Source organism: Oryctolagus cuniculus, chromosome 20 (genome assembly GCF_964237555.1).
Source record: "Oryctolagus cuniculus chromosome 20, mOryCun1.1, whole genome shotgun sequence".
Lineage (NCBI taxonomy): Eukaryota > Metazoa > Chordata > Mammalia > Lagomorpha > Leporidae > Oryctolagus > Oryctolagus cuniculus.
In genome coordinates this window covers 46,734,904-46,755,160 of record NC_091451.1, presented here as the reverse complement: position 1 = coordinate 46,755,160, position 20,257 = coordinate 46,734,904, and the positions used below count along the sequence as shown (strand labels likewise).

The 20,257-nt window shown below is 71.0% G+C and overlaps 2 protein-coding genes across 3 annotated transcripts in view; one reads left to right on the top strand and one right to left on the bottom strand.

Annotated features, from left to right (window-relative positions):
* Positions 1 to 10,836, bottom strand: part of KIF26A (kinesin family member 26A) — a 27,255-nt gene extending 16,419 nt beyond the window's left edge. The window contains exons 1-3 of one of the 2 annotated variants that reach the window (XM_070065356.1): positions 10,681 to 10,836; positions 8,582 to 8,836; positions 684 to 1,094 (exon numbers count right to left, since the gene is read on the bottom strand). In XM_070065356.1, coding sequence (XP_069921457.1) covers positions 684 to 1,094; positions 8,582 to 8,836; positions 10,681 to 10,818 — 804 coding nt within the window. In that variant the 5' untranslated portion in view covers positions 10,819 to 10,836. Of the gene's footprint in view, positions 1 to 683; positions 1,095 to 8,581; positions 8,837 to 9,038; positions 9,232 to 10,680 lie in introns of those variants that run through there. The other variant, XM_051834812.2, reaches the window with a different exon arrangement.
* Positions 10,817 to 20,257, top strand: LOC138847233 (proline-rich protein HaeIII subfamily 1-like). The gene is made up of 3 exons (XM_070065352.1): positions 10,817 to 11,069; positions 19,672 to 19,826; positions 20,030 to 20,257. The coding sequence occupies exons 1-3, from the start codon at positions 10,817 to 10,819 to the stop codon at positions 20,255 to 20,257; spliced, it is 636 nt and encodes a 211-aa protein (XP_069921453.1).

Below are 20,257 nucleotides of genomic sequence, written 5' to 3'. Positions count from 1 at the left end.
CACAGCCGCAGCCACCCCTGGGGGCAGTGCGGGGGCTCCTCCTGCAGCCGGGCACCCGCCTAGCCCCGCAGCCCCGCCTCCCAGCGGTTCCTGACTGCTCACCCACAAAACCCAGCACCCACCCAACAACACACAGGTTCAGCCGGGGGGCATGGAGCCTGTCACAGCCTTGCCCCCAGGCCCTCAGCGTCCTGGGAGACCCCCAGCTCCCTGGCCCCGTCTTGACCCCTCAGCCCTGGGACCCCCTCTCTCCCAGGTTGAAAACCAGGGTGCACAGTTGATGGAAAAGCCAAAGGCCCCCAAGACCCGCCAGCCCCCAGTCAGCAGCCCCGAGGTTTGCGTCAGGGGTCCAGTTCTCCAGTCACCTCCACAGAGGCCAGGCCGGTGTGGGAGTGGGCTCAGACCCCTGCCGCCCACCGAGGGCCTCCCGGGCTCAGCCTGCGAGCCCGTCCTAAGGGTACCAGCACAGCAAACTCCTCGCAAGGAGGCGCTCCCCGTGGGGAAGGGGCTGGCCAGACCACCCCTGCCCACGGCTCCTGGGGGCTCGGGAAGGCCCTGCCCACCGGTGCCTTCACGAGGGGCCTCCCACGTCCACCGCCCCGCGCCTTGGAGGAGCCGTGCCACGGGGCATCCTGAGTGGACACAGGCCCAGGAGCCCGCCCGCCCCCACCCCGGGCACTCACCAGGCAGCTGGGCGGCAGGAAGCTGCCGGCCCTGGACACGCTCCATGTGCCCTCCAGACACTGCTGGGCCCGGATGGTGACGGTGCTCAGCGCTCCGCCGAGGCCCGCGGGTGCCACCGACACCTGGACGCTGGGGCCAGGCCAGGCCGGCCCCTTCCGCCGGTCCAGCCCTGCATGGGCCGCCGGCCCGGGTGTGTCCTTCCGGCTGGTCTCGGCACCGGAGTTGGGGGGCGTGAGGCCAGGGCTGCCGCCGGGGGCGTCGGGGCCCTGGAGCAGGGGCAGGGCCTCCCGTGCCAGCTGGTGCAGGTGGCCGGAGCAGGCGTCGCAGCGGCTCTCAGCCTCCGGGGAGCAGGCGGGCAGGGCCCCCGGCGCCGGGAGCTTGTCCAGGAGCAGAGCAGAGAGGCAAGGGTCCTGCAGACGGCAAGCACAGAGGCACGGTCAGGTCCCAGGCCGGGAGGGCGGTGCCAGCCCGCGCCATCCGAGCTGACGGAGAGCCGGCAGCGGGAGAACGGTGACCTCACCCCGCACCTCTGGTGCGGCCCCTCCCACAGCCCTGCCACAGCCTCCGGCGGGCTCTGCCACAGCCACGCCCGCTCAGGCCACGCCCGCTCAGACCCCGCCCCACGTGCTTGAGGCCCCACGTGCTTGAGGCCCCGGCTGCAGCAGGGCCGGTGGGAATGTTGCAGCAGAAGCCCCCTGCTCCGCGGGGGCGGGGGTCACCCTGGGTCCAGAATCCCCGCCCACCAGCCCTGGCCCCTGCAGCCGGGCCTTCCCTTCCACAGGACTGCCGTCCAGAGACAGGCGTGCAGAGGAGCCAGAGGAGCTCGGAGGAGGTCCCTGCCCCCCGCCAGCCTGGGGGACAGGGAGGCCTTCCTGGAGGAGGTGGCACCTTCCAAAAGGAAGAAGAAATGGAACAAGCCGATCCCTGGGGGCGATTCTCCCCAGGGGGCTGCTCCTGTCCCTCGGCACCGTCCTGCAGTCCGGGCCCAAGCCAGCTCTCAGCCCAGGGGCCAGCCCCTAGCTTCCCACCTCAGGGCAACCCCTCACACACCATGCACGTGGGCACCAAGGCTCCCCCAGGGTCACCTTGGCAGGGCATGGGGTTCTCTCCACAGCCCCTCCATTCCCCCAGTCCGGGCCTCCAGGCTGCCCTGCCCCCAGCAGGCCCTGGCTCCAAGGCTGGCCATACAGCCACCGAGAGAGACCAGGGCTCAGCAGTGAACACCCCCATTTCTGCAGTCACCAGCGCACGGGGGCCCTCACCCACCCCACCCCGAGCCAGCCCCTGGCCAGTGGGGTGCTTGTCCTCCAACGCCCACAGCCCGCAGCACTGACAGCAGAGCCCACGCCGGACACTGGGGGCAGGTGAGCAGGCAGAGCAGGACAAAGGGCAGCCCCCCACCAGGCCCAGGTCCCCACCCCCATGGACGCGCACTGACCCTGCCCACAGAGCCCGGTGGAGGGCGGTGGGCGGGGCTGCCACAGGGCTGACACGCCCTCCCACGGGTCGCCAGGGCACCAGAGCAGCCTCCGTCCCAGGCCGGGGCGAGGGTGACAGGCCATTTCCCAGCCCCCCCCCCCCCACCGCCTTTTCCACTCAGCGGGAGGCAGCTAGCGGGCGGCCGTGGAGGGGAAGGAAGTTCGGCCTGCAAGAGCCATTAGCCCGGCCCCAGCCCAGCCCCCCCCCCGGCAGCCTCTGAGGGCGCCCACTCTGCCACCCCCCCAGCCTCACCCCAGGCCCCACAGGGCCAGGATCCTAGAGATTCAGGCGGGGCGGCGCGGGGCGGCCCGGGCCGCCTGGTGGGAGCCGGCACCAGAGCCCAGACCAGGAACCCCTCCCACAGCTCAGACCCCACTGGGGCACAGCAGCAGCTCGGCAAGACACCCAGCAGGCACCCCCAGACCCACGCACAGCACCCTGGGAGGCCGGGACCCTCAGCTTCCCTGGGCTCCCAGCTTCCCAACTGGCCACACACTGACATGGGCAAGGCAGCCGATGTCAGAGGCCAGCGGGGCGGGGGCCCTGGGCTCCCCGGGAGATGGGGGCAGAGTCCAGCTCCCCCGCACAGCACTGGCCCCACACGAGGCTGGAGGGTCAGGGGTGCCCTCCCCACAAGTGCCTAACGGCCACGCCCGGGTAGGGGCACCTGGGTACAGAGGAAGACTCCACCCTGCTCCTCCTCCTCCCAGCCCAGGGCCCCCACAGCCAACAGAGCCAGGCCACTTCCTGTGCAGGCAAGGCCTCCCCTCCCGGCTGCCCAGAGCCCAGGCGTCCACAGCCCCCACCTTCGGAACCGGAGCCCCCAGGACTGCCCCTCCCCCGCAGCCACCAGCCCACTGCCAAACGTCACTTCCAGTCTCCTTTTCAGGGTCCAATTCAACAGCGACTTCACTGGCCCTGGGGTGGGGAGCGCCACACAGAGCCGCCTGCACTTAGAGACAGTGACGCTCTCTCTGTTAAAGTCACCCTTCCACCTGCCCCTGGGTCAGTGGCTTCGGGGCGCAGCCACCCCGCGCTGCGCTGTGGAGGGGTGGGAGGGGCCGTGAGGTCGGGCCTCAGCGCAAAGCACGTGACACTGCGGACGCTGTCCACCGTGCAGCTGTGGTGAGCCCGTGCTTGCCGGGCCATGGCCGCAGCCCCTCGGCCTCCTCCTCCCTCCCCGTCACAGACACAGCCGGGCCCTGGGCAGCCGCTGCTTCCGGAGTCGACAACAGGTCCAGGAAGGTCCCAGCTGCCGGCCGGGCACTGCCCCCAGGGGCAGCGCGAGGACGTTCCCACGCCGCGTGCAGCCTGGCGGGGCCCAGAGGCCAGGGGTTCCGTCTCCCACCCGGACAGCGGCCAGCCACACCCGGCCACCCAGGGCTCCCCACCGGGCACCTCCCTAACGGTGAGGACCCGGGAGCCGAGCCCCGGCCTCCTTGCTCCACCAGCAGGAGGAGAGCAGGGGGCGGCCCAGCCCACCCAGCACCGACCGGCACGCCACCCCCAAGGCCTCGGGCCCAGAGCCAGCCCAGCTGGCTCGGGCACAGACCAGTCCATTGAGACCCTGCTCCCCTCAATGGCCTGGCCTGTCCTCCCCTGGGGACCCTGGACAGGTGCTCAGGGCCCCCGGGGCACAGGCCTGGCGGCAGGGAGGCCTCAGCAGGTCGGGCTGGCAGAGGGGCAGCCCCCACCCAGAGCAGGTGCTGGGGGTCACCCCGGGCGCAGGCAGGCAGCAGCAACGGAGCCGCAGAGCGCAGAGCACCCTCGCGGCCGGGGCCCTGGGCAGGCTCCTGGGAGGGGCAAGCCTGCCCCAGAGGCCAGGGCTGGGCCCACTCCACCCCAAGCCCACCCCCCACCCCGCTCTGTCACCCCATCTCCGAGGGGCCAGCCGGCACCCAGCGCTGTCTTCTGCGGCCTCGGGCGACTCACCCCAGCGGGGACCCCCCACCCGACAGGCACAGGCACGTGGGTCGGGGCGTGAGCACGCAGACAATGTGGTCACTGCGGCTCAAGCAAGGAGGTCTCGGGGCCCCCACAAGGGGAAGGACGCCACGCCCACCGGGAAGCCCAGCCCCCAGCACACAGGCTGGCCCAGACCCTCACGGGACACCCAGGGAGAAGGCCCGGCATCACCCCAACATCCCACACACACCTCGGTGGGGCTCCCCACACCGACGGACAACGGCCCTCCCAGCTGCCCAGCTGCGGGGGCCGCAGAGCCAGGGTCCGAACCCGACAAGGGAGCCTGCTCCTGAGCCACGCCTCTCCCCACCACCGCTCCAGGGACGAGGGAGAAGCTGACCCCCCGGCAACTGCTGCCGCTGGAGGAGCGGGCAGGGGAGGGGCCTGCGGCAGAGTGGGCGGGGCCCAGCCCACCTGGCGGAGTGGGCTTTGGGACACCCCTTGGGGTTCTCTGTGGGCCAAGGCTGTGGGGCTCAGGTGGCCCAGGGAGGCGGAGCTGGGCTGTGATGTGGGGAAGGACAGGGACAGGACCCCAGGGAGGGGCCCCGCAGGCTACACCTGGGCCTGGCCCACCCGGGGGCCACCGTGCAGCAGCAGGGCCGGCCCAGGCCCAGGTGCGCTGGAGGCCGAGCCCTCCCTCAGAGCTCCCCAGCCCCAGGCCCAGGTGCCCTGGAGGCCGAGCCCTGGCTCCAAGGCAGACAGGGAGGGGGTTCTGTTCCCAGGCCCCAGCAGGGGCAGCACAGCCGGAGCCCTTCCCTGGGTGCACGTCCGTCCCACCCGAAGCCCCTCGCCCAGCAGAGCCTGTGTGCCGGCCGTCAGGAAGCCCGCAGTCTAAGCGAGGAACAACCACGTGGCCAGGCTCAGAGCGAACAGGAAGCTGCCATGAGAGACTACGTGAGCTCCCGGAGGGGCAAAGGGAGCGGGCGGCTGGCTGTCCTTGAGCTCGAGACGAAGACCAGGACAGCACCGTCCCCACCTCCAGCTGGACTCGGCGCCTCGGGACACACGGGGGCCTGCAGCCCCCTCCTGGCACACAGGCAGTGCGGCCACGGACCCCGACTCCTGCCCGAGCTGACCACAGCCAGACTCCGCCCGAGGCATGGACACGCTGGCACCCCAGGACCGTGGGGTCTGCCCCAGGCCAGCGGCCACGCCTCCTCTTCTGGGTGACTCATACCTCCTAAGCCCCAATCCTCAACCCCTAAAACCTTAGGCAAGGAAAAAAATAAAAAGACACAATGCAGGCCCTCACCTGGCCACAGGCTGAAGCAAGGGAGACCCCGGGCCGCCCCTAGACAGTGCAGCCCCCGGGTCTCCCGGACCACGGACAGCAGGGCGGGCCCGGCCTGGACCCGGTCCCCGAGCCCCTCGGCAGCTGCAGGGACAGGTCCTGTCTCAGCTGAGTCACCCCAGCCGCAGCCAGCCCCGGGGAGCTCCCGCCCCGGGCACACCTCCCCTGGCTGCCGCCACAGCTGCTGGCACCTGGGCTCAGCTGGGAAACACTGCTGACGCGGGGCCTCGCCCTGCACAGCCCGGGGGCTGCCCCGGCAGGCGGCGCCCAGGCCAGGCTCCAGACAGCTCGGGACAGCTGTGGCCTGCGGCAAAGCTGTCACCAGGTCTGCGGGGGCCCAACACCGCCTTGCGCGACCCAGGACCCCCATGTCAGCCACAGGGGGGACAGGGCACGTGCCCACTCATCGGGGCGCCAGGAGAACTCCCTGCAGGAGGCCACAGAAGTTGAGGAGCTGGCGGGGTCCCCCTGCACACCCCGAGCAAAAGGGGAGAGGAGCGTGGTGGAGTGGGGGTGACACAGGCCAGGACAGGCGGGAGGGGCCCGGCCCACCAGTGACAGCCAGCCCACCCAGGCAGCCCTGGCTCACCGCTGGGCTTGGTGAGTATCTGAGTGTGTGCCGGGGGCGATGGAGCTCCCCAGGTGAGCTGAGACCCGAGGGCTTCCCTGTGGGGACCTCCCTGCCCGAGGGGTCAGCCTGGACCCGGAAGGTCGCAGGGCCATCTGGGGGACGACTCTGGGCAGTCCCTGGAGCAGGAACAACGCTGTTGCCCTCCACGAGAGCTGAGACCCAGAATCCAGCCCCAACAGGCCCTCAGGTGACCAGCCCCAGGCGTGGGCGAGAAACCAGTCACTCAGTCATTCGACAGACACCTCCAGGTACCCGGGCCCCAGGCCTGCCCTGCACGTGCTGACCAGCTCACAGCGGCAGTGAGGACCTAGCACAGGGTCAGGGGGAGTGGGAGGCAGGGCACACGTCCCCGTGGGATACCTCAGAGGCAGCGGGCACGGCACGGGCGCTGGCAGGGCCTCCACGCCGGGAGGCGGGGCTCTGTGGAGAAATGTGTCTGCGCCAGGCTGGGGGCAAGAGCAGGGTCCGAAAGGCCTGGGGCCCAGCAGGCCCGGGGCAGAGGGAGCAGGGAAGGCGGCACAGTGCGGGGGCCCATGTGGAGCTGGGGTGGGGCGGCCCCCAGCGTTCCCTCCACCCTGGGATTCTCCTGGCTCCAACCTGTGGCAGAGCCCACCTGGGGCCCACAGGCCCAGCCCCTCCTGGGGGAGGAAGTTTCCAGTTGGGGGGCCAGGACCACTGCCCAGGGGGGAAACCGAGGCAGGCACAGGGCCGCAGCAGAGGCAGACGGCGCACCTGGGCTCCGAAGACTCTACAGGGACCTCCACGGCCAGGCCAGGGCCCCAGCCCCACCCTAAGCCCCCCAGGGAAGCCCAGCAGACGGCCAGGGTGACACAGAGACACAGGCCGAGCGCTGTCCCACCAAGCTGCCCTCCCCACAGCGGGAGGAGGGCGCCGGGCTTTGGTTAAGCCTCCCTGCTCACGCGCCTGGGGAGCGGTGGAAGACGACCCAAGCCCCTGGGCCCCTGCACCCACGTGGAGGTGGGGATGGCGCTCCTGGCTTCGGCCTGGCCCAGACCTGGCTGTTGTGGCCACCTGGGAAGTGAACCAGTGGGCCGACTTCTCTCTTTCTCCGCCTCTCTCTCTCTGTCACTCTCCTTTCCAGGAAATTTTCTAAAGATTAAAAAGGGATCCCTGGGGACCTGGGTTCCCAGCCTCACGCCGGCCTTGAGACAGGTCCAGCTTCCCGGCCCCCAGCCGGGCTCCCCGGAGCTCCCAGGGGGCTCGCCCACAGCCACACACACGCACAGAGGTCTCCTCCCAACCCGTGGCCCTCGGCAGGCAGCCAGGACGCAGGGGAGAGGCAGGGCCACCCAGCAGGACAATGGCAGCCTGCCCTGCGGCCTCCGTGCCTTCTGGACACACAATGGCCTGCGAGTCCACCCTCTGGCAGGCACAGCGCCCCCTCCCCAGACCTCGGCAAGGGAGGGGCCCAGAGCCCACCAGGCCCAGCACCCTTGCCACTGGCTGGGTGCAGGCTGGCACGAGGGCCAGCCACGCACCCAGGGACTGCTGAGCTCTAGCCAGCACCAAAGGCCAAGCCCAGGGTCACAGAGATGGGTGCTTAGGGGCTTCCCTGGGGACACGCCCTTCCCGGAGGGGGACCCTGCATCCATGGGAGACTGTGACCTCAGCTCTCTCCTCCACCTGCAACCAGCAGGACCCCCGAACACGGCCGGTCTAGGCCAGGACTGGAGCCTGGGGCCCAGGCAGCAGTGGCAGCAAAGCCCACAGAGCCACTGAAGTCCCTCCTGCCTCTGGCCTGGACCCCGACCAGGGCAGCAACGTGGCCCTTAGCTGTGGCCGGTCCACAGGAACCACCGTCCTGGGAACCTCCTCCAGGCCGGAGGGTACGGAGCAGCGTGGCGGGTGCCAGGGACCCAGGCCACCTGCCCTGGCCACAGAGACCGCCTGCCCCCTGCCCCGACAGAATTTGGGCAGCAGGGACTCAAGGTCTCGCCCTGGGCGCAGCCCACGCGCTATATTTAGATTCAATGAGGATTATGTGGACTTCCCAGGAATTCTTCCAGAAAGACTGAAGGTCAGACGGGATGGGCTTCCGCTGGGGACCCCCGCCTCCCGGTCCCTCCCCGGCTCTCGCATTGTTCCCTGGAACAATGGTCGATCCTCCTTCTAAGATGGGAGCAAACCCACAGGCGGAGACCCCCAGGAGCCTCTCCTGGGCCGCTGGGCTCTGCGTGGGAGCCGGGAGCCCCAGGCACACGTGGGAGTCCTGGGAGGCTCTGGTCAGGCAGGGACACCCAACCCAGCTGCAGGGGCGGCCTCCCGGCACCGCCCCCAGGCGTGCCTTTTCCGGACGCTGGGGGCCCAGGTCCCTCAACGGTGAGCAACCCAGGGACCCTTGCTGCCCACCCTGCGGGCGCCTGCCCAACCCCTCCCATCCCGCACCCAGACCCCCCGCCTGAGCGAGACACACCGCAAACACACGGAGTCCCAGCCGGGGGCTCCGCGCCCGCCCGCAGGGGGTCACTTACAGCAGCGCCGACCCGGCCCGCCCGCAGGGGGTCACTTACCCGCAGCGCCGACCCCGGCCCGCTGACCAGCTTCCACGCCTGCCGCTTCAGCTCCACCAGCTTCGCGTGGCAGTGGCGGCACCAGCTGCCTCCGCCGGCCGCAGGGCCCTGCTCGGGGCCCGGCCCGGCGCCCTCGGGCGCAGGGCGGCTGCCGCGGGGGTCCTGCTCCGGCCCGGCCGGCAGCCCCTGGCGCGCGGACACCTCGAGCGGCGGCGGCGGCGGCGGCGGCTCCCGGGACGGGCCGCCCTCGGCCACCTGCGGGGGGTGGGGCGGAAGGGAGCGGTGAGCCTGGGCCCCCAGACCCCGGCTCCGGGCCGGGCTCGCCGAAGTTGCCAGCGCGGGCCGCGGGCCGAGCGCCCACCCTGTCCCGCCACGCGCCGCGGTCCGGACTCGGGCCCTGCGCACGAGGGCCGGGCCCGCGCCGCCCGTCGCCCGCCCCGGCCCGGGCCGCGCGTACCGCAGGCGGGGCCGCACACAGCGGGGTCCCGCGGCCGCCCATGGCCGGGGTGCAGGACGGGCCGGGGCGGGCGCTCCGGGGCGCCGCGGTTACGTGATCCGGCCCGGGGGCGCCCCCATGGCGGGCCCGCAGCTCCGAAGTTGGCGGCGCAGGCGAGTGGCGGGGAGCGCGCGGTGGCGGCTGCGGGCCCCGTTCTGGGGCGGGGAGGGGGCGGGGCTCCGAGACGGGAGAGCCCCGCCCCGGCCTAGGGTGGGCGGTGCGCGGGGAGGGGGGGTCCTGCCAGCCCGCACGGCCCCGCCCACTCCAAGACCCCAACCTGTTAGGTAAGTCCCGCCCGCGGGGGGGGGGGGCGTGCGCTCTGGCTCCTTTCCAGGACCCCCCCGACCCCCCCAACCCCCTGGAGCCCAGGCCAACCGGTCACTGCAGCCGAGAGAGCGACAGCCACGGCGGGGTCCGCACTCCAGCACCGCCTGCCTCCGACTCCCAGGCGCGCGGCACGCCCGGCGCACCCCACGTGTAGCCGGCAACCCTCGGGATCTGCTCGCGCGAGACTGCGGCCGGCCCGTGGCTCTGGACGCGCTGGCACGCGTGGCTTCACTGCGGTGCGTGTGCCCCAGGGAGGGCGGGCGGAGGCAGTGGCGCGGCGGCCCGGGCTTCGCGCGGGACCTGTTGTCCGCGGGCCTGACAGATGGAGCCGCGCTCCGGAATTAATTGCCCGTTTGTCTCCGGCTGGGAGGTCGCCCCCTCCCCGCGGCGACCAGTTGCTCCCGCCCCAGCCGGGCCGCGGGCGTCGCCGCCGTGCAGGGCCGCTGGCGGCCCGGGGTCCCGGCCCCAGCTCGGCCCCGAGCCCCGGCTGACCGAGGCCAGCGCAGTGGCCGGGATCCCCGCGCCGCGCGCGCCCCCTGCCGGCTGCTGCGTCCCCGACGAGGCGCACCGCGGGCACCTGGCCCGGCCACGCCGCGCGGTCCCGGCGCGCACGCGGGGGCCCTGCCTGCCAGCCGTCCTCCGTCCCCCAGGGAGGCCCCTCCTCGGCGTGGTACTCAACCCCTCCCACGCACGCGCTCCGCAAGAAAGTGCGGTGACGACGCCCCTTCCCTGGGTCGTTTGCGACCAGAGGAAGAGAAACAAAGTGAGCAGGGGCTCACCAGGCGCTCGGAGACCCGCAAGCCGCCGACTCCCTTCCACCCAGCTCAGGGCAGCCCGCAGCGCCCTCGCCGCTCACCCGCTGCGGGACTCACGCCCTGGGTCCGGGAAGCGCGGCCGCCTCGCCCTCCTTAGCGCCCACGCGCCCCAGGAACCCCGCGTCCTGCGCCCGCCGCCAGCCACACCCGCAACTTCAGTTGTCCGCGCGGCCCGCACCCCCCGCACCGGCTCCCAGAGGGGCTGGAGACGCACAGACCCGGGGTGCACGCGGGAGCCGGAGCCAGCTCGGGCGCACCCGGGCGAGGCGCTAGGTGAGGCGGAGTCCCCGCGCCACGCTCCCCCCTGCCCGCCGCCTCCCGCCTGCTTCCGGCCGGGCGAAAGTGCTGCAGCGGGTCCCGGCCCAGGCTGCCTCCTTCCGGCACGGCACCCGGAGCTCGAGAGCCGCGCGACAAAGTCGCGGGACGGCGCCCCGCAGCCAGCCGCGCCCCGCCCGCCTCACCTTGCCGCGCCGCCGCAGGAGGTGGCTGGTGAAGCCCAGGATGATGTCCGAGTCGAGGCGGAACGCGCCCATCTCCAGCAGGCTGGGGGCTTCGCGGGGCGCGCCGCCGGGCGGCTCGGGCGGCCCCGGCAGCGCCATGGAGGAGAGGAGCGGGCAGCGGCCCGAGCGCCTCCCGCCTCCCGCCGCCGCGCCGCGCCGCGCCGCGCCCCGCCCTCGCGCTCGCTGGCCGCGCGCCCGCCGCCTCCCGCACAGCGCGGGTCCTCGGCGGCCCGCGCCCCCGGGCCCTGCGCTCGCTGCGCGCCGCGCGCCGCCGCGCTCCGGCCCCGCCCGCCCGCCCGTGCCGGCAGCGCGCCAGCCGCGCGGACACGCGGACGGAGGGCTGCTGCTAGGTGGGCTGTGCGGTGCCAGGGCCCGGTCCCGCCGGCCTCGCGCGCGCCCAGACGTCTGCGCACCTCCGAACGTGGGTCCCCAAAGCCTCTGCCGACAGCGCAGCCCCTCCCGCTCCGGGCTGCCCCGGGGACTTCGCGCCGTGGGGTCCCGGTCCCCAGAAACGTGCAGTGCTCCCCGCGCGCCAGCCCTGGCCTGGGGAGCCCCGAGCGCCAGGCGGTGAGGCCTGGGGCCCGGGCCTGCAGGGTTTCGGCGGGGCGCGCCCACCTCACTTCCTGAGCCTGGAGCCCAGCCCCTCCCCGGGCCACGAACTCACGCCTGCATCCCCCTGTGTGCGCAAGGGTCTCCAAAGTCACCTCCCAGGGTTTGGGCAGTCGGGGGAGGGGTGTTGAGGACTCTGTCCGGCCCAGGACCTGGAAGGGACGCAGGTCCGCCCCCCACGCAGCTCCACCCCGGTGGACTCCCAGGAGGGAAGCAGCCGCGAGCGCTCCACAGCCCCACTGTTCCCCGTGCAAAGAAAAGCGCGCGGAAGCTGCCCTCCCTGCCCCGTGCGCCCCCTCCTCTCGGCTCCGGGACTCGGGGGTCTGGGGGAGTCCAGGTTCCAAGAAGACACTTGGGGCCTCCCACCCCGGCCCTCCCCGCTAACCAGGGACGGGGAGGGTTCCCTGCCCTCTCCCCCTTCCCGGAGTGTGGGGGCTCCTGGGAGGAGGCGGAGCTGCCCCGGTTGATGAAGTCGCCGTGGGGGATTTTTTAGCATTTGATTTACCAGGCAGGGTCAGAGCTGTCCCCAGGGAAATCTAGGCCAGGGGCGAAAGACAGAGGAGCCTGCTGGCCCTGAGCAGGCCCTGGGGGGATGATTGGTGATGCTGGGTTCAGGGAGGCGGGAGCCACCAGATGCCTGCCCTGGGTGAGCCGTGGCCTCCAGCCCCCCCCAGTCAGCAGTGCGAGCAGTTGGGGTGCACCCGACACCCCCACCCCTGGGCACCGACTCTGGTGGAATTCACCAGGACTCGGGGCGCAGCGGGGGGGGGGGACAGCCAGGAGCTGACGGGCATGCAGGGGGGCCTGTGATGAGCTCTTCTCCCAGGGAGGTGACTTGCATTTCTGGGGGGGCTGGGGAGCCTCCAGGGCCAGTGCCCCCCGGGCAGCCCTCAGCAGTGACCACCACGCAGCTGGACAGCAGGGAGCTCCCTAGGGCCTCTCGGAATGATGGGTCCCAGGCACAGCTCAGGGACCGCCTGGCGGGGTGCCGTGCGGTGAGTCCGTCCTCTCAGACGGCATCTGCTCATGGAGGCCCAGACCTCCCCGCCCCCGCCCCCCAACGGCACAGGCCCCAGGAGGAGTGGTCCCTGGGCAGGTAGAGAGCCCGCTGCTCTCCCGCGGTGTGGGCAGGGGAAGACCCCCCCACCTCCAGAGGGGCCTGGGGCCCTCCCAGGGGCTCCCTGCTGGCCCAGCTCGTGGCACGTGGGGGAGCTGTGATGTCACCCACAGGGCGCCTCCGTGCCAGGCGAGATCCCCCAGCCCCAGCCCCCAGCAGGTGTCCGAGCGCTAGGGGTGGCAGGCCTGTGTTGGAGCCGGCACAGGCGGCAGCGGCCGTGGGCCGGACTCTGTTAGACCCACTTGGCGAGTCTGCTCCTTCTTTCTCACAGCAGCACCAGAGAGACCAGTGTCTCCCACTCACACCGGACACCGGAGCTGAGGGGTGGGGCCTCCTGCAGGTGGACTGGGCCACACAGCTCTGCTGGGACCCCTGTGAGCGAGACAGAGAGAGAGAGAGAGAGAGAGAGCCGCGTTCACAACAGCAAGCCGGCCCTGCCCACTGCTGCCTTCCTCCTCTGACCCCCCCAGCCGAGCGGAGCCGGTGCCACACCCTGGAACCTCCCCTCCTCCGTCAGGAAAGTGTTCGGCCTTGGCTCTCCTTACAGCGACAAAGCAGGCCATGCAGCCCTGGTGGTGTGCGCCCAGGGCCAGCTTCAACGGAGCCGCCGGGGAGGGGCCTGGGCACAGAAGCTCGGAGCTGGGCCAGGCCCTGCCTGCAGCATGGGGCTCTCGCGGGTCACTGGGTCCCCTCCCCTCCCCTCCTGCCCCATGCCCACCTCTGCCCTCTGCTGGGAGGGGCCTCAGGCCAGCGCCCTGGGACAGCTGCAGGCAGTGCGCTTCAGCACCGCGGCCAGCGCCTGGAGCGGGCAGAGCTGAGCCCTTTGTGGAGCGGGCTGGGCTGGGCTGGGAGGAGAGGTCTGGGCGTTGCATTCCTGGCCCTCACCGGCCCCTGGCGAAGCTCCCCACCCTGCCCTTCAGGCCTCCGCCCGTGTGCCCCCTCCCCAGCCACCACCACCCTGAGGCTGAACGCTCTGCGGCAGCCCAGGCCCGGCCCCCCGTGCCCCCCACCCCGCGTGCCCCCTCTGTCCCCAGGCGCTCTGTGGTAGCCCAGGCCCAGCCCCCCCATGCCCCCCACCCCGCGTGCCCCCTCTGCCCCCAGGCACTCTGTGGCAGCCCAGGCCCGGCCCCCCCATGCCCCCCACCCTGCGTGCCCCCTCTGCCCCCAGGCGCTCTGTGGCAGCCCAGGCCCGGCCCCCCGTGCCCCCCACCCCGCGTGCCCCCTCTGTCCCCAGGCGCTCTGTGGCAGCCCAGGCCCCTCATGCTCCCATTTGCTGTCCACAGGTGCCCACATGCCCCAGGCCCCCTCCCCCAAACATCGCCTCCTGGCGCCGCTGTCCCTGGTGTCCCCAGCCCCTTCCCACGCGGGCCCACCCGTGCCTGTTCGAGCGCCCGCTGCACCTGACTCCGAGCAGAAGCCCCTGATGTTGAGCCCAGGCAGCCCCCCCCAGTTCCGGTGCCCTCGGGAGTCCCACAGGAGGGGCCTGCTCTTCCCTCCCCCAGCCCTGCCGAAGCCTCTCCCACTGCTGCCTGGACTTCTGGTCTGGCTCCTCACTGGCCGCAGACTGGCCTCTCCTTCCCACCCCATCCAGAGCAGGGCTGCACTGCCAGATGCCTCCTCCCTCGGGGGACAGCCCAGCCCCAAGTCACCAGGCTGACCCCAATTGGCCACGAGCCAGCATGGGGCTCTGGGCTGCCCCAGCCCGAGGTCAGCTCCCTGACTGTACACACATCCCCAACCGGCCTGCACCTTCCCAGCGGCTCCGAGCGTGCCCTCCCCACCACAGGACTGGGGCCTGAGCCCTCCCACGGTCCCCGCTGAGGCTGCCACCTAGCCGGCCTGCAGGGGTCCAGCCCCGACCTGGGCCTCTGCGGGGCTCAGCCACTTCTGGAGCAGGGGCACTGCCACGTGTGGCCAGCAGAGGGCGTAGCTTGGCCGCAGCCTCTGGGGCCAAAGGCAAGCGGAGCAGGCTTGGCCAGTTTCCCTCTTAGGCAGATGGGGAAAGCCCAGACCCCTCTGCAGCCCGCTCCTCCTGCCTCCACCCTGCAGCGGGGCCCTTGTGCCTCCCCTGCACCCTGCGGAGGCCCTCAGCGTGGACCACGGACGGCCATCACTGTGGAGGTGAAGAGCCCTCTGGGCGAGTCTCGGCCGCCCACTGTGGTGGAATGAGAAGGCCGTGCCAAGATGGCCGCTGGCAAGCGAGCCTCAAATACTCAGGAATGGCTTCGGAACCCACCTGGGAGACCCCCCGGCCAGGGAGCCTGCCTGGCAATGGGCTGTGATTGGTTAGGGCTGCCTCAGCTATATAAGCTGCTGTACCATCTGAAATAAACGAGTCTGTGGGCTGCTCACCCAGTGTCTGTGCATGGTGTCTGTGGGGTCTGTGTGGTGACTCTGCGCCTCTTGCCCCCACCGGGCTCCTCTCAGAAGGAATCCACAGCAACAGCCCACCTCCCAGGGAGCCCCTCCAGGCTGGAGCTGGAGCTCCCGTGGCGGGGCACGGGCCCGAGGGTGGCCTGGCCAGCCCAGGAGTGGGCGTGTGACCGCCTGTAGAGTGACGGCTGCTTGGGCCGACCGCGGGACAGGTGGGGCCGTGGTGCTGAGGGAGCTGCCGGCTGCAGCCCGGGGCCCAGGCAGCACCGCAGGGTCCCCAGCTCGGCGGCCGTGCGGTTTCCTCTTAAAAGGAGGACACCGAGTTCCAGGAACTCGAGTGACTTTGGGGACGGCAAAGAAAGCCCTCAGAAATGGAAGTGTGCAGAGTTCCAGAGGGACCAAAAGATGACGCCCAGGAAGTAGGCAGGGGCGAACCTCGGAGGACCAGGAGACGGGGGGGGGGGGTGTCACACAGGAAGTAGGCAGGGGCGAACCTCGGAGGAGCAGGAGACGGGGGGGGGGGTCACACAGGAAGTAGGCAGGGCGAACCTCGGAGGACCAGGAGACGGGGGTGGGGGGGTCACACAGGAAGTAGGCAGGGGCGAACCTCGGAGGACCAGGAGACGGGGGTGGGGTGGTCACACAGGAAGTAGGCAGGGGCGAACCTCAGAGGACCAGGAGACGGGGGCGGGGGGGTCACACAGGAGTAGGCAGGGGCGAACCTTGGAGGACCAGGAGACGGGAGGGGGACACAAGGGGTTCCCCGAGCTCAGCTCATCCTGCAGGCCACAGTAGGGGATCCCCTGCCTGGGACACCGGTGCCCACACTCAAGTCCAGGCTGCTCCGCACCTGACCCAGCTCCCTGCAGGTGCCCCTGGGGGACCCGGGTGGAGCTCCAGCCTCTTGGCTTCAGCCTGGCCCAGCCCTGGCCACTGCCGACATCTGGGGAGTGAACCAGTGAATGGAAGACCTTTCTCCCTCTCTTCCTCCCTCTCTCCACCACTCTGCCTTTCCAATAAAATAAAAGCTTCAATGCATAATCTTTTAAAAGGCCAACACCTTTACAAAACTTCACAACGGAGCGCAGAGCGAGACAAACACGTCCCTCTTGACGCTCTTCCTGTTCTGGGTGTTATTAGGAGGTGTGCTCCGCTCCAACACAGAAGTGAACAGGGACTCAGGAGAGCGACAAAGGGCACGGCGGGCGGGGGGGACGCAGGCTGGGGCCGGAGGCGCGGGCCGGGCTGTGGGGAGTGCCGCCCAGGAGGTGCCCACCGGAGCAGGCACCAGGCGCTGCTGAAGAGAAACGGAGGCAGAGAGGGACCGCACCCTTTGGGAGGGGCTCGCATTCCTGCAAGAGGCCTGCGGGCTGCTCACAGAGCTCGGGCTGCGGGCAGCTACAGCGCTGGGACTGTACTCTCTGCTGTGAGGGGCCGAGGGGGCCGAGGGGGCGCTGCGACGCCTGCATCACATCCACGCGCCTGGATTTGTCTCCACTCTGCACTGGTCCAGCTCCCTGGGAGGCAGCAGGTGGCGGCTCAAGGACGTGGGAGACCCGGGTGGAGCACCTGGCTTCTCCTTGGCCACTTGGGGAGTGACCAGTGGGTGTCCTCCCTCCCTCCCTCTCTCACTCTGCCATTCGAATAAGTAAAATGGAGAAGAAAACTTTGCTCTAAGCAAGTGGGGCTTCCAAGAGAGAACAGGCTTGGATGCCGCCTCCGGGAGTGGGCGCTGTGCCTGAGCCCTCAGCCCTGAGCCGTCCTTGCCAGACGCCGGGCCGTGTGGCCTCTTCCCTACCCAGCTGCTTGGTGCCAGCCGGGCGGAGGCTCAGCCGGGAGCTGTCTGCACGTCGCTCATGACACAGGCGTGAATTCCAGGCTTGCACTTCAGCAGATGTTGCAACCCATCAGCACAGGGCCAGGGCGGAGGGGCAGGAAACCGTGAGGGAGCTGCACGCCCGGCCCCCAGGCCAGTTCCCGGGCGGCAAGGAGCTGGACACGTGTCCCAGGAAAGGCGGGGACGCAGGGGCCTGTTCCAAAGAGCAGCTGAGAGGGCGACCCGGACGAGGGGGCTTGGGCGCACTGTGCACGCGGCAGCGTGTGTGCTCTGACGAGCCCCGTTCCTTGTTCCTTAATCACATCAGGCTGAAACGTCCGCTGGCACCGATGCACGGATCCACTTCCGCTGCCCCGGAGGACATCGGAGGGCACCACAGGGGTCGTCCCGAGCCCTCAGGCAAGGGGCCGCCCACTGAGCGAGGGAAGCGCCCACGAGCAGATGACACCGACCGGCAGCAGAGACACCTCTCCCCTGCTCTGCACAAAGCACAGTGGCCCAAGCTGCCCCAAAGCAGAGGCGGCAGGAGAGTGCACGAGCGGACCCGGTCCCTCCACACAAGGACCTTCAGTCGGTCCAGGAAAAGGCCAGGAGAAAACCCAGGGCAAGGTGACGGCCTCACCCCACCACTCCAAGAGGCCCCCCGCACAAGCCAGGGACAGGTCCCGCGCAGGCAAAGAGCAAGAGCCAAGCCCGGCCGGCCCCGGAGGCAGGGGCCAGGCCGGGAGCTGGAGCAGATGACGTCGTCCCAGGACGCCCTGCTCCCAGCCCCCGCACGGCCGGCGCCACCCACCGCAGCAGGGACCACGCCACGAGCCACGGGTGAGTCCAGCACTCTGTCCGTGGCCCCGCCACAGAATTAAGTGCCGGGGAGAAACTCCAAGGGAAATTCACTAGAATTATGAATGGAATGCAGGTGTGAGTGCCACGTGTCTAGGTTTGTTCCAGGAAGCCAAGCAGGGCTGGGGGAGGGGCACTGACGCCTGCGTTCGCGGAGGAGGTGGGGGCAGCAGGCTGGGCTGCAGCATGTGACGTGGGAGTCCGGGCTGCCCCACTTCCGATCCAGCTCCCTGCTGATGGCCTGGGAAAGCAGCAGAGGATGCCCCGGGGGCCTGGGCCCCTGCTCCCACGTGGGAGACCCCAGGGCCCAGCCCCAGCCATTGCAGCCTTTTGGGGAGTGAACAAGCGGATGGAAGATCCCCCCACCCTGTGCCTCTGCCTTTCAAAACCAAACAACTGTTCTTCAGAAAGAAGAGGTGCGAGGTGCGAGCCCACAGAACGTTGGGGCGTCAGGTCGGGGCTCCGAGCGCTGTGCCCAGGAAAGCCGTGACTTGGGGTCCTCTCTCAGAACCAGCAGCTGCTAACATCTGTGCTAACCACCTGGCTCCAGCCAGCCCCCAACGTACACACATTTCAAAACAGTGCATTGCATGTGACCAATCCCATCTTTATTTGTCAGTTAAATAAACTCCAACAACCAGAAATGAAACAGATGACACCCAAGGCAAGCAGAAGAAACACAACATAAAAATCACAACGAAAATCAATGACACAGAAAACAGAAAATACAGACAACCAATAAAAAACAAGAGGTGATTCTTTCGGATCGATAGAAACTGCGACGTGTTTATGCCGGGCTGGGTGTAGCCAGACGGCTCTGGAGGAGGGAGCCAGGGCGGGCGCGTGGCGCAGCAGCCAGGGCAGGGTCCACGCGGGGCGGCCTGGGGTCTGGTCCCAGCTCCACTCGGGACGCCCTGGGGGGCAGCAGTGATGGCTTGGGTAGCTGGGTCCCTGACACCCACATGGGAGACCCGGATGGAGTCCCTGGCTCCAGCCCAGCCCAACACAATGCCCCCCACACCCCCCAAAAAACAAAGAAACTCCAGAGGTGTTGGAGGAGGGCGGCAGAGGGCCCGGCTGGGGGTCCTGGGAGGGGGCCTGTGCGTCCCGGTGACTGGCGATGGCTCCACACCTTTGCACCCACAGTGCTAACGTGGGCGTCACCCGGCGCACTCCCAGCACGCAGGGCGGGAGCACCGTGCCCACCCCACAGAGGCCAGAGGGCTTAGACCACCCACCTCCTCCCCGCCCCCGCCCGCCGCTCAGCTGGCTCCTGGGCCTCCCGGGCCAGGCGGGTCCCCCCACCAGCGCTCGCCAAGTCCCCTGGAGGGGGCAGGGAGCAAGGGACCGTCCCCTGCCTGCCCTTCCTTTTCTCCAGGACTCTGAAACCCGCTTCAGTGACTCCCGGGGGCCCCAGGACGCCGTCCTTGAGCAGGGGTGGCCCAACCCCGGGCCCTCTGGGGACGGCAGGGGCAGGGCAGGGCGTGTCTGCCTCCCCTTCCCACCCGCCCACTGCAGACAGAGACCCGTGGGGGCGGGCCAGCGGCCAGCAGGTGGGACCCAGGGGTCCCCAGAACACCAGACTATCAGTGGGAAACCTGGGGAGACCCCACGGACCCTACCTGCGCCCTGGCGTGGCCCCTCAAGGCCTTGGCTGCAAAGTGGCGAGGGCTGGGGGCTGCTCTGCAAAGGGGAGCAGCCGGGGGGAGCCCTCCCCGCCCCCAGGCCACATCGGAAGCCAGCCTGGGCTGGGAGGAGTGGCCGCTGGGGGGCGGGGTGAGGCCCTGGAGAACTGGACGGCCAGCCCGCAACAGCCCGAGGCGGCAGCACCCCGGGCCCCTCCCTGAGCGGAGGGAACCCCCGGGATCGCCCGGGAGGCCCCGCAGCATTCCCGCAGCGCTGACCGGCGCCTGTCCAGGGTGGGCGCTGCTCCCCAGGACACCCCGGCCTGGGCCTAGTACAGTCCGCACCCGCCTGCAGGGCGCCCCAACTCCAGGCCCGCTAGACCCAGCAGCGCCCCCAAACATGGGGCCCAGGAGGTGGGAGGCGGAGGAGACCCTCCCCTCCTTCCAGAGAGAGCCGCCGCCGGGCGGCTGAGCCCCGCGGGGGGGTATCCGGGCGGCCCCCGCCGAGCCCCCCCCACGAACACCCGGTCTTCACCTGTGGGCTCCCGGAGGCGTCCCGAGCGGGTGCGGCGAGACCGCCCGCCAGGGCGAGCCGGGGCCGCGGCAGCGACCGGCGGTGGGGGGCGTGGTCTCCGGGCTCGCACCCAACCCCGCGCGGCCCTCGCCGCCGCCGCTCCTGCGCAGACTCCCGAGGCCTCCCCAGCGAGTGCGGCCCGGGAGCCCCGAGCAGGGAGGCCGCCCGCGCCCGCGGAGACCCGGGCGCCGCGCCCGCGGTGCCGGAGCCCTGCAGGGGCGCGTGGTGCGGGCGCCGCCGCCAGGCCCGCCGGGTCTAGTGGTCCTAAACATTTCACAATTGCGCTACAGAACTGTTGAACTGCTAAGAACCACTGGACCCGGCGCGCTGTGCAGGGCGAGCCTCGTGGCGCCCGGCCCCGCGCCCGCGCCCGCGCCCGCGCCCCGCGCTCCGAGCAGCGGCCGCAGCGCGCCGCGCCTTTTATGCGGCGCGGCCGCCCTCTCCGGCGCCGGCCCGCGCCCGCGCTGCGCCGGCCCGACCGGTTCTGCCGGGCCCGCGGGTCGCGAGGCCGGTCGTCCGCGGCCCGGGGCCTGCGGGGCGCGCCCGCGCGGGGGCGGCCCTGA